Source organism: Ictalurus furcatus, chromosome 15, assembly GCF_023375685.1.
Source record: "Ictalurus furcatus strain D&B chromosome 15, Billie_1.0, whole genome shotgun sequence".
In the NCBI taxonomy this organism is placed as follows: Eukaryota; Metazoa; Chordata; class Actinopteri; order Siluriformes; family Ictaluridae; genus Ictalurus; species Ictalurus furcatus.
Window position 1 is genome coordinate 15,425,731 of NC_071269.1, and position 11,094 is coordinate 15,436,824.

An 11,094-nucleotide genomic window follows, 5' to 3' on the forward strand; every position below is an offset into this window, starting at 1 on the left:
GTTGATCTAGATTAAAAAGGCTCCTTGCAATTTTTTTGCAAGTGAAAAAAATGCATGAACTATGTGAGCCCTGAATAATATTTGCAAGAGCACACGTAAAGAGAATGAGCATTAAACAGTCACCTACATACCTAAACAAAAATTGCTAAATAATTAATTGAGCTTTGTACTCCACTGGAAACCAACTCCATCATATTTCCAGAAGCCATTTTTATTTTCATTCCATTCAATTTGTGTCCATTGTTCAGGTGTTCCATGAAAATTTCTGTTTCCAATTTTTAAAACCCCACAAATAGTTTTCACGTCAAATCATTTAACCTTTCCAACTGAAACTAAAGGATGACTTTATAACTATATTAACTGATTTTGTTTCACCATATTTCTGAATAGAAAACTACAATTACATTAACACATTATGTTGGAATAACTTTTTCATGTAAACATGAATGAGCACATGACAGATTAGAGCTGTTATTATCTGCTAGCATTCATTAGCCATTTATTCACACGAAACAGTATAAAAACAAGTGATCAATAGAGAAAAAGAATAGAAACATGTTCATAACTTAGAAACCCATATAACTTGTACCTGAACATTTCTATTACCTAATCATAAACCCAGTGTATTTCGATCTTTTTAGTGTACGATACATGTTCCAGAGACTTCTCGTTTAATTCTGGCTTTGAGACGGCGCAGCTCAGCATGGTTGCTGTCTACCCTCAGACCACTCTCTGTAAGGCGCCAGGCTTTGTCCAGCTGCTGCTCTCCATAGTTCTGCAGGGCAAAGCGTAGAAAGAGTTCAGCCAGGCGATGCCTTCCTGGTCCAGCCTCCACACACAGCAGTGTCTGCTCTGCATGTAGCTCCAAAGCCTGAGAGAAGTCATTTAGAGCCACCTCGTCCCAAGAGAATGTCAGTAGATTCTGGCCCCGTCTGCACAGATCCTCCGCCTTAACCTTGGCCTCCTCACTGCTGTCCTGGCTGTGGGAAAGAATGACCCTATCCAGATCTGACACTGCCTGCTTGTTGAGACCCAGCTGTGCCCAGCATGCTGCCCGCTGACGCAAGTGCTGGAGCTTTGTACCATCTAGCGCTTGCACAGCCACAGTCAGCAGAGCCACCGCACGCTCCCACTGGCCACTCTCTGAGACTCTGCTCGCCTCCTGCGATGCTGCCTGGGCAAAGGGAAACGTAGGAGTATGTGTAACTTGAACATCATGATAAAATGCCCTGTTCATGGAATAGATGTGACCTTTTAATGTTATAGCCAAACAGTCATGATGTTTATGTTAAACCACTGCGCTGCTGAATTCTTGAATCTGATTAGTCAAAAGGTGTTGATTCATTTTGTTTAACAGCATTGCTCTTATAGTAATTCAAATCATAGGTTTATATTAATGCACCTTCTAATATGTTATTGCTTCTATAGTAATAACTACTTCAGGAAATTGTATGGCAGATGCTTTACAATAATCCAAGGCTAATAATAATATATTCAATCATGCTGTTTTTTTTTTTTTAACAAACAACAAAGTCCTCTGTGCTGTGGGCTGAAGAATTTGTGATTTGTCATTGATGTCTCATGACAAGCTGCATTTTTTTCCCTTATTAACTTCAAGAGCGAGAATAAAGAGAGGCTTTTGAGGGAATGACTGCTTATAGTCATAATGTATAGTTATAATGTAATAGTGTTAACAGGAACTAACTTGTCTTACATACATTCTACAGCATTAAATGCCACATGCTAGGAAAATTATCTTCAGAGTGGTAATGGCCCAAAACTTCACGTGCGAGTGCAAGTTGCAAGAAACGTGACAGGATGTGACAGCATTTGCAAATATCCTTACTTTATCCTTATTTTAGAGGTGCAGTGTATAATATTTGAAAGTGTTGGTCTGCACTTATATAACCTTAGTGGTTCCAAAGCACTTTACACTGTGTCTCATTCACCCACTCACACACCAATGGTAGCAGAGCTGCCATGCCAGGTGCTAACTTGCCATCAGGAGCAACTTGGGGTTCAGTGTGTTGCCCAAGGACACTTTGGCATGTGGAGTCATGTGAGCCGGGAATCGAACCACCAACCCCACGATTAGTGGACAACCCACTCTACCCCCTAAACCACAGCCACCCATGTTTCTATCATTTACTTTAGAAAAACCATGAGCAACAATACTGCCATGCAGAGGATCTCCCTAAATTCTTAATTTAAGAAATTCTCCACCCTGAAAATTATTAGCTTTGCTTCTAGCCTGAAAGCTGCCCATTTCCATCCCTTTTCTACAAGGCATAATTAGTTTCAGCATAGGGGTCAGTTTGGGGGGCTTGTTAATGTTTTAATGCAATTTGGCCTGTAGGCAGCAGAGAACCTGAAAATAAGCATTTTAATATAAATAAGAGAAATTGAGCACATACGGATACATGTTGGAAAACTCATTTTTTGGGTTGTGTCACCTCTACAAAAAATGAAAATGGGTGAATTTAATTGAAATAAAACAAGGGTGCCTAACACAGGGAATGCTGGAGTCCAGCACAATTTGATGTTTTCCCTGCCCAAATATAAGTGATTATACACAAGAGTTAATTATACAGTTTAATAAATGTATTTGAATGGGAAAAAACAGTCTTTACTGGACTTAGTTGAGCACCCTTGAAATAGGATATACTGTAAAGCAGTGGTCACCAACCCTCTTCATGAGATCTACCTTCCTGAAGACTTTAGCTCCAACCATCATCGTGCCCACCTGACCATCTAATCATTGCCTTAAGAAGTTCTTGATCAACTAAAACAGGTGTGTTCGATTTTGCTTGGAGATGAAACCTGCAGGTGACCACTGATGTAAAGGCTTCAGACAGAGAATACATTAAAGGTTTCTGATATAGGTATAGGCTGCATGCCTCATATAAGGAAAGATATTGCATAATTCTTATTGTTTATTTGCTTCTATATAAACAAATTAATAATAATAATAAAAACACTTTAGTTTATATTATTATGTTACCTGTGCCAGGCGTGTCTTATGCTGAGGCTGAATGAGAGTCAGGAGGAAGTCTAGCACTGAGGGATCTTTCTCAGACACCACACTCAAGCACCTCACTGCTGATCTGTAGTTCTTTTTCCAGCTCTCCACCACTCCCCATCTGGCCTGGGCTGCTGCGTCACGAGGCTCCTGACCAAAGACCTGAAGGAGGTGTGTACCAGCTGCCTTCAAGTCCCCTGAGACATTAACAAATACACAAACAAAAGCTTTGAGCCATCAACAAAACTGATGACGCTTGTTTGTCTGAACTTGGAACTTTATGGAAAAGTTGTTATAAGTAAAGATACTGCAAACTTCACCTCGGGCAAGCAGGCTATCTATGTGTAGGAGGTGCCACCTTGGATCCCTGTAGTCAGTTTTCATCAGCACTCCACTAATCCGAAAGGCTTCTTTAAGGCAATCATGCTGGCAGGGTATTGGGTTGGTAGACAGAATAGTGGAAAGACTGGCACGACAGTGCTGTTGTAGCCATTCACAGATTAGCTTCCGTGCCTTGTCTTTTAAGGACAGAATACTCCGAGTTACCTCTTCTGCATCAACCTGAAGAGCTGCCAATATATCTTGTGTGGCTTCCTTGGAAAAATTCAAAAGAGAGTGGCAATTTCAATTCGTTACAACTCAATCTTTTATTAGTGTTAGACCATACAAAAAGAATCATGATCTACCATTATATGTAGAATTAAACATGAAAGCATGTTAAAGCAATTCTCACAGACAAGTACAGGGGGCAGCATTACCAATGGCAAATAATCCTGCGGCAAGTTTTTTTTCTTCATGATCAGAGTTGGGTTCAATGCGATACAAAGTAACATGTTACTGTAATCTAATTACGTTTTCTGATAACGCAGCAATGTAACTATTCATGATAAGAGACACAATCATAAAGCAAAATACATAAATCAAGAGACACAGGGCTCAGTATTAACAACACACCTTCTGCTGGTTTAACATTAGATAAGTAAACCCTCTTCCACACAGAGCTTGCACGTGATTTCGGTGATCCTTAACGATAGCAGTGAAGTCAAAAATGGCAGTCTTCCTTTGGCCCAGTAAAATGTAACATCTAGCTCTCTCCAATAAGGAGTCTGTTGCCACGCCACCTAAAAGATCAGAGCAATCTGAAATCACCACCATGAAACTAGCTTGGGGTTTTAGCTGTGGTTTAAGTGTGCTAAAAGAACTGACATGTTTACAATGGAAAATTCATGAACTAAAGCAGATTCAGTTGCTTGGGTTTCATTTTAGAAGGGGTTCTTTCTACAGAAACAATATTATAGGAACTGCTTTACGTCAGACAGATTTTCTATCAGTAGAGTCACTTCCTCTATATACCACAGAGCAGTATTTCACAGTCAGACAAGTAAATAATTTCTTCCACTGACATGGTCAAATGTGAAAAAACAGACAAGTACTGTACATGCTAACTGCTGCACTGCTGCTAGACACTTATTTTGGACTTGATTATTGTACACTAATTTCATACTTACCGGAAGCCATAATGGCAATAGAAAGATAGGCCACAGCCTCCCTGATGGCACTTTCCTCTTGTTGGCTTTGCAAAATGCGTTTTGACGCACTGTGACAGTGTTTCTCTAGCAGTGCCTTGTCCTTTAGAGCTGCCACAGAGAGCAGAGAGTTTAAGCAGCTAGTGTCCCCACAATGGATAAGCTTCTTCAGTAACTGTAAGTCCACAGAGACAATCATCACACCATTTTCAAGGCAATTTTTAAAGGCAATCAAACCTGTCATGAAGGATCAAAGAGGCACCTGGTTGGCATCATACAGGAAGCCCCGGTGCAGCTGGAGCAGAGCAAGTCGGGCAAGGACAGGTGAGCGAGGAGATGTGTGCTCCATGCAGAGGAGAATACGATATGCCTCCTCAACACGGTCCAGCTGGTACAGGGCATCTGCCACAAGGATCTGGGGCAAGTCTGCATCCTGCTGCAACTCCATCAAGAGAAGGGCGAGTGCATGTACACCTACCGCCATTCTGAATGCAATAATATAAATATACAGATAAAATTCCAGTCAAAAGTAAATGCAATACTATACAAGACTATAATTGTAAATGGTAAATATAAGTTATGTCTATGTATGCGTTTATTTATTTATTTATTTAAATTGTGTATATTTAGTAATATATGACAGCACATATATGTCATTATGTTTACTAAGACTGAAAGCTGTCATGTAGGCCAATAAAATTCTAAAATATACCACAGTTTTCTTGCATTTAACAATTTGTTCTTTTATTTCATAATTTTCTATTTAATTAATAGTTGTAGGATATTCACTATTGTTTTAACACACACAAGATAAGCAATTACAAATAAGGACTCTGTCACTACAACTTTACACAATCATGCCATAACTCTATGTATACAAATAAACATTTTAAGTAAGCAAATATTTTGTTTACCCTATCTATCTTACCCGTGTGTCTGTTAAAAAACAACTCAATGAGAACTATCATGTTGGTTAATGATGCTGATTTGACTTTATTAAGATTTATACCGTATATACTGTGCATGTACATATATTATGAATACTGTAGTTTGTTATGTAACTGTGCAGTAATATTGTACCCTTCTTTGTTGATAGTGTACCTCTCTATTGTCATCATGGACTGATGGTCCTTCGTCTGTTTGGCAGCTGGCAGCTGGTTGTTGATAGGATGCTCCTGGATTATATTAGCACCTGAAATATTTCTCTGCCCTGCAAACTCTTCCAGCATGGCCCTCCCTTGTTCAAGCAACACAGTGCACAGCAGGCCACGGTAGTTCCACGGCACCAGGCACCTGATGGTCAGTGCTGTGTCCTGATGCTGGAGTCGACTCGCCGTAATGTAGTCCAGAGCAGTGAGGTAATGTGAGCCAGCTATCATGCGCAGCAGTCCCCTCCCGCACAGAGCACGCACACAACTCTGAGGGTGAGGAGCACTATGTTCAATCACAGCCTGGAAATCCTCCAGGGCTCCTTGGTGGTCCTCAGAAAGGAAACGGGAAAAGCCACGCAGTACCTGTACTGTGTTCTGGTAGTTCACAGGGGCGGCTGCAGCAAGCTGGCTGCTGATGGACAATGCTTCTTTGAACTCTCCATGCAGGAGCAGACAGTCTGCCAGTCGGACCCGCAACTCCCGTGCGCCGCCATCAGGCTCCAGATGGCACAGAGCTCGAAGCTGGGCAATGACAGGGTCTAGCAGCTCCACACCTGTGCAGGAACGCAGGTCAGATCTCTGTAGAACCGTCTCTCTAAAGCTAGACAGGCCTCTCTCAGCCTGATGCCGCAATTCAAAACGGACCACTGCTGCAATGCCGTTTTCAGAGAATATCCTCTGGAACTGATGTCTGGCCGTCGCAGGATGGACAGTGAAACCTTCAGCGAGGTCTTGGCAAGCTTCACTCACTCGTCCACTTGCCGAAAAACAGGCAGCTGCTCTGGCCACAAGTAAACTACTTCTCTTCTCTGGTGTTGCTCCCATTACAGCCAGTTCCAGGTGTGCTTTTTTATCTGTCTGGACTTCAGCCAGTTGCAGAGCCAGGGACAAAGCCTCAGCACTTTCATCAAATATGCCCAAGGAAAACAACACAGCTCCCTGAAGCTCTCTCACTAGTGTGTTCTCAGGTGAAATAGCAACTAAAAAGTCAACTGACTCAGAGGGGGGGAAATCCTCAGTCTTTTTTTCATAATTGTGAGTGTCATCCAATTTGCACTCAGCATTGAGAATCGGGAATTTTGGGGACATTTGCTCAAAGAAAGCTTTGACTATTCGAGGCAAATGCTCTGCATGCCGACCTTTGACCAGTCTCACTGTCTCCGATCTATTTGCAAGAAAAGCCTGCAGATACAGCAGAGGGCCTTTGGGGTTATGGGGATCTGAAATCAAGCAGGCAAGAGCTCTAGTTAATTCCACAATTACCCGTGTAGGACCCTCTGGACAAGGTGTCCTTTTTTCCTCCAGAAGAGATGAACATCGGGTGAAGATCTCATCAGAGCCATGGGTAGCCCCTAGGAGAACTGACTCCATTTTAAAAACTGAGGCAGAAACATTATTGGGACACAAGGTCGACAGGAATACTGCAACCAGTCCTTTGCTAATGCCCTCCATGGGCTTCTGTGTCACTTCTTGTCCATTAAGCCAAGCTTCCAAACTTGAAATAATGTGTTCTATACGGGCCCTGTTCAAGCTGCGCATATGGGCCATAGTGGATCCTGCATTACACCCAAATGCATGTGTATACAGAGCTGCAGCTCTCTTAACATCTCCAGCTGTGTAGATTTTATCTGCCTTTCTGCACAGCTCCACTGCTCCCAAACCCAGATGGGGGGCATCCATCTTTCTTCTGTAATGCCCTCTGTTCTAATATTCACATGATATTTCCTCTGTCAAAAAAACAAAACTTAAATTATTCATGTTTACTTTATTTGTGGTCACTTACACTCGGAAAATGTGGAACCCTTAAGGATTATCCCATTGGAGGACCTATCAAGAAGGGCTCCAAGCAGAAACCTTTTTGGAACACTTACTTGTCCAATGAACCTTTAATGATGAAGAACCCTTTTTGTTTCTAAGAACTCTGTATTGTTTTATTTAAATAACATTATTCTGAAACAAATGCATTAACTGTCATTAAAGCTGTTTTTAAAGCAAAAGAATGTACTCCTCCCTTTTAATTAGAGACATCACACATACACTCAGTGGCCACTTTATGAGGTACACCTACCATTTAGTCCATGTAGCCTATTTGACACTAATATGGTAATGGAATGTAGTTCTAACGTATAAATGTTGTTATAATGGTAATGGAATTAGGTTTTGTGCTGGTATGAGTTTATCGGGTGGCAGCATGTTGCTTGAATTTTCACTCCTCAGTCACAGCTGGGTTTAGAACAGTCTGCCCACTAAGAATATCAAGCCAACAACAGTGCCATAATGTTGTGATCAGACAGTGGGCACTGATAAAGACCTTGAGGATCACTGATTCATCTTAGGTAACTGCTTAATCCTGTTCAGGGTCACAGTGGTTCCAGAGCCTACCCCAGGAACACTGGTAGTGAGGCAGGACTAAGCCCTGGATGGTACACCAGTCCATCACAAGGGGTAGAGGGGGCCTGATTGTGCATAGAAATTGACTGGGTATAGTCAGTAATTACAGAGGACAAAAGTTCATCTATATGGTAGGTGTATGTGATAACATAGCCAGTGAATGTAAAAGCTAAAACCTGATACCTCTTCCTCTTGGAGCTTCTGCACTGACTCATGTTTCTGCTTTGGTTCACCCACATGCATACCCTAAAGACTGCACTTCTCCAAATCTGTTTATGCCCAAATCATCTTTTTCATCTGGATATTGATATGCCAGAGCTATGCTGGAAGTGGTATTAGGGAGGACAGCAGGGGGTACTCACCATGTGGTCTATGTGGGTCCTAATGCCCCAGTATAGTGACGGGGACACTATACTGTAAAACAGCACCATCTTTCGGATGAGACATTAAACCGAGTTCCTGACTCTCTGTGGTCATTAAAAATCCCAGGACACTTCTCATAAAGAGTAGGGATATAACCCCTAAATTCTCCCATTGGACCTTATCTAACCTTATCCATCCATGAACTGGTAAGATCACTCTCCTCTCCTGTCCACCAGTAGCTGGTGTGTGGTGGGTATTCTGGCGCACTATGGCTGCCGTCGCATTATCCAGGTGGATGCTACACACTGGTGGTGGTTGAGGATATTTCCCCCTCATACAATGTAAAGTCCTTTGAGTGTCTAGAAAAGCACTATATAAATCTAAGGAATTATTATTATTAAACGTTCGCCTCACACCTCCAGGGTCGGGGGTTCGATTCCCACTGTGGCAAACTGCGATTCGCACACTGTGTGTGCGGAGTTTGCATGTTCCTCCAGGTACTCCGGTTTCCTACGCAAAGACACGCATGGTAGGCTGATTGGCATGTCCAAAGTGTGAAGAATGGGCGTGTGAATGCGTGTGTGAGTGTGCCCTGCGATGGATTGCGACCGCCTTGTGCGCGATGCTCCCTGGGATAGGCTCCAGGTTTCCCCTGAAGGAAGGATAAGCGGTATAGAAGATGGATGTATTATACTCTAGACGTGTACTGCTGCTGTAATCATAAGTAATCATAAAGAATGAGTCAGTAGACATCTATCAACACACTTAGTATTGTTTGAATACATAGTATACAGTTGTAGAAGACTAATAATGTATATTATAATCCTACTATCCGATGTTACACACAAGAGGATGGGTTCCCTTCTGAGCCTTTCAATAGGGCTGAAGGAAGTTGAGTGAAGTAGTCTTGGAATTGGGTCTTAAGATGTTTTCTGTATTGACTTGGACTTGTTTAAGAATTATTGGCATCAGTACTTGGAAATGTCTCAAGCAGATGTGCAAAGTTTGACAGGTAGTAATTCTTTCTTCTAGGAAATAGCCTAACCACTGGTGCAATGCACAAATGAAGCCACTGAGTAGAAGTGATTCACTGATTCTCTCTTGACTCGTTCTCACTTTTATTTGGACTCGATCTTGACTTGGTCTTGACCCCTTTACGACTTGACTCAAACTAGGCTTGAACTGGTCTTGGACTTGGCAGCATTGGGCTTGACTACAGCCTCAAACTTCCAAAGCTTGACTCTATACCTCTAAAGGTTTCTGTATTGTATAAGCATTTCCTTCATTCTGTGACACAACAAGGTGACTCCCCGCCAACACAGCATGTGTGCGAGATACTAGTGTGCGACTACAGACGAAGCGGCATAAAAATAAAGTAAAAAATGTACTTGTATCCACGTCTGCTGGCATCTTTACAGATGGCTCTACAAGCATGCATGTGAGAGTGATTATAACATAGAGTGACATTACAGCTTCTACCTCATCATCTGTCATCTCAGTTAGTTTTTCTTTGCCACTGTCACTTCTGGCTTGCACATTAGGGCTCCAACACCTGTAAGGCTGCTTTGTGAAAATGTCTCTTGTTAAAATGGTTATACAAAATGCATTTTAATTTAATTTAAAATGATTGAAGGTGTACTTTTCTTTGTTTTATAATAGTGTTAGTCACAGAGAAATACCTGGAAATAACTGGAATTACCAAATTGCTATTTGCTATTCCACATGTAGTGCATTAGTTACACAGAGTGTATAAGTCATTGTATCATCCTTGTTGTAGTGTACATACACAGGGCAATTTGAGATTCAGACATTAATATAGAAGAAAGAAAAGCATTGTGTTTATCAGTCGGGCTGTTAAAAAAAAAAAAAAAACACCTCTTTAACATACTCTGAAACACAATATGAGGTTCCCATGGCTGAAACCTGATAACGATCCAAAACAAAGTTAAAACTTTGTTGGCCACCGCAAATGCAACAGAGATAAAATGTGTTAGGTTTCTACCGACAGCTGAATTTATTGCTAGTCTGATGCTCACCTGTCCATAGGATCTTCCATTCAGTTAGAAAGGCTGACTTTAGTCAGCTGCCCAAAGGTGGTGACTATAACAAGTATAACACGTTCTTAAGATGGCTGCAAGCCACGTAGTATATTTAAATGCAGGTTTGTGGTTACGCTTACAAAACTGCACGTTTTTGTATTTTACATCTAGTGACTTTTGCTCTTAATTCAGCTACTTACAAATATCCACACGCTCGTGCGTCTTCTAGTTGCTATGGAAAAGACAACCGACCTCAATGTAGTGTTGCCAGGGACGTTTCTTTGCCTCCTAATTTAGGCGAAAAGGTCATATAACTTATCAGTCTATTCCAATCTAGATTCATTCGAGATCGAGTCATTATAATAACCTATTCAATAATGTGGTTTAATCTTAATACCTTTGTGATTTGTGTCAGTGATCTGGTCTACTCATTCTCTTTGTATTAAAGTCATTGTATGTAAATATAGCCTACTTTATTCCACCATAGAACAGGACACATGGTGAAATGGTTTTAATTTATTTTTAGAAGCTGGGTTGGTAATACTTCTCTGTCTTTATGTTGCTTCGTAAATATCTAATACTAATATTTAAAGATACGGCGATTC

The 11,094-nt window shown here is 41.3% G+C and overlaps 1 protein-coding gene across 1 annotated transcript; it reads right to left on the reverse strand.

Annotated features, from left to right (window-relative positions):
- Positions 1 to 346: 346 nt before the first annotated feature.
- ttc34 (tetratricopeptide repeat domain 34) lies at positions 347 to 10,877 on the reverse strand. Its single transcript, XM_053643674.1, has 8 exons — positions 10,487 to 10,877; positions 5,626 to 7,423; positions 4,808 to 5,030; positions 4,528 to 4,720; positions 3,974 to 4,140; positions 3,340 to 3,613; positions 3,002 to 3,216; positions 347 to 1,174 (listed from the first exon to the last, which is right to left on the reverse strand). Exons 2-8 carry the CDS (start codon positions 7,374 to 7,376, stop codon positions 638 to 640), a joined length of 3,360 nt encoding a protein of 1,119 aa, XP_053499649.1. The 5' UTR covers positions 7,377 to 7,423; positions 10,487 to 10,877; the 3' UTR covers positions 347 to 637.
- Between the last annotated feature and the right edge of the window lie 217 nt (positions 10,878 to 11,094).

Excerpts from the sequence above, each read along its gene's own strand:
- ttc34 (XM_053643674.1), bottom strand. The coding sequence starts at position 7,376 with ATGGATGCCCCCCATCTGGGTTTGGGAGCAGTGGAGCTGTGCAGAAAG. Across the intron at positions 5,031-5,625 it reads TACACTATCAACAAAGAAGG|AATGGCGGTAGGTGTACATG; the intron begins GTACAATATTAC and ends TATTGCATTCAG. Across the intron at positions 3,614-3,973 it reads TAATGTTAAACCAGCAGAAG|GAAGCCACACAAGATATATT; the intron begins GTGTGTTGTTAA and ends AATTTTTCCAAG.